Raw genomic sequence first — 448 nt, 5'->3', positions numbered from 1 at the left:
AGATGCAAAAATCTTCAACAAAATCCTAGCCAATAGACTCCAACAACATATCAAGAAAATCATTCATCATGACCAAGAGGAGTTCAGATCAGGTATGCAGGGATGGTTCAACATGAGAAAAACAGTCAACGTCATCCATCACATAAATAAAACAAAGGAAAAAAAAAAACACATAATCAAATCAATCAACACAGAAAAGGTATGTGATAAAATCCAACACCCATTCCTGATCAAAACTCCCAGCAAAATAGGAATAGAAGGGACATCATTCAACATAATAAAGGGCACATATGCAAAACCAACAGTCAACGTTATTCTCAGTGGAGAGACTGAAACCGTTCCCCTTGCAAACAGAAAAGGATGCCCTCTATCACCACTTCTATTCAACATTGTATTGGAAATCCTAGCCAGGGCAATGAGGCAAGAAAGGTAAATCAAAAGCATCTAA

General features: G+C 37.3%; 1 protein-coding gene across 1 annotated transcript in view; it reads left to right on the top strand.

Moving 5' to 3' along the window:
- The first annotated feature begins 68 nt into the window (after positions 1-68).
- GNL3L (G protein nucleolar 3 like) overlaps positions 69-448 on the top strand; it is a 76,194-nt gene continuing 75,814 nt past the window's right edge. Inside the window, exon 1 of the mRNA XM_042783439.1 lies at positions 69-92. Coding sequence (XP_042639373.1) covers positions 69-92 — 24 coding nt within the window. The remainder of the gene's footprint in view (positions 93-448) is intronic.

The sequence above is a fragment of the Orycteropus afer genome, unplaced genomic scaffold, assembly GCF_000298275.1.
Source record: "Orycteropus afer afer isolate SDZICR_OR568_19922 unplaced genomic scaffold, OryAfe1.0 scaffold01176, whole genome shotgun sequence".
NCBI classification, from domain to species: domain Eukaryota; kingdom Metazoa; phylum Chordata; class Mammalia; order Tubulidentata; family Orycteropodidae; genus Orycteropus; species Orycteropus afer.
The sequence above is the reverse complement of the archived record's forward strand: the minus strand, read 5'-3'. Positions and strand labels throughout refer to the sequence as shown.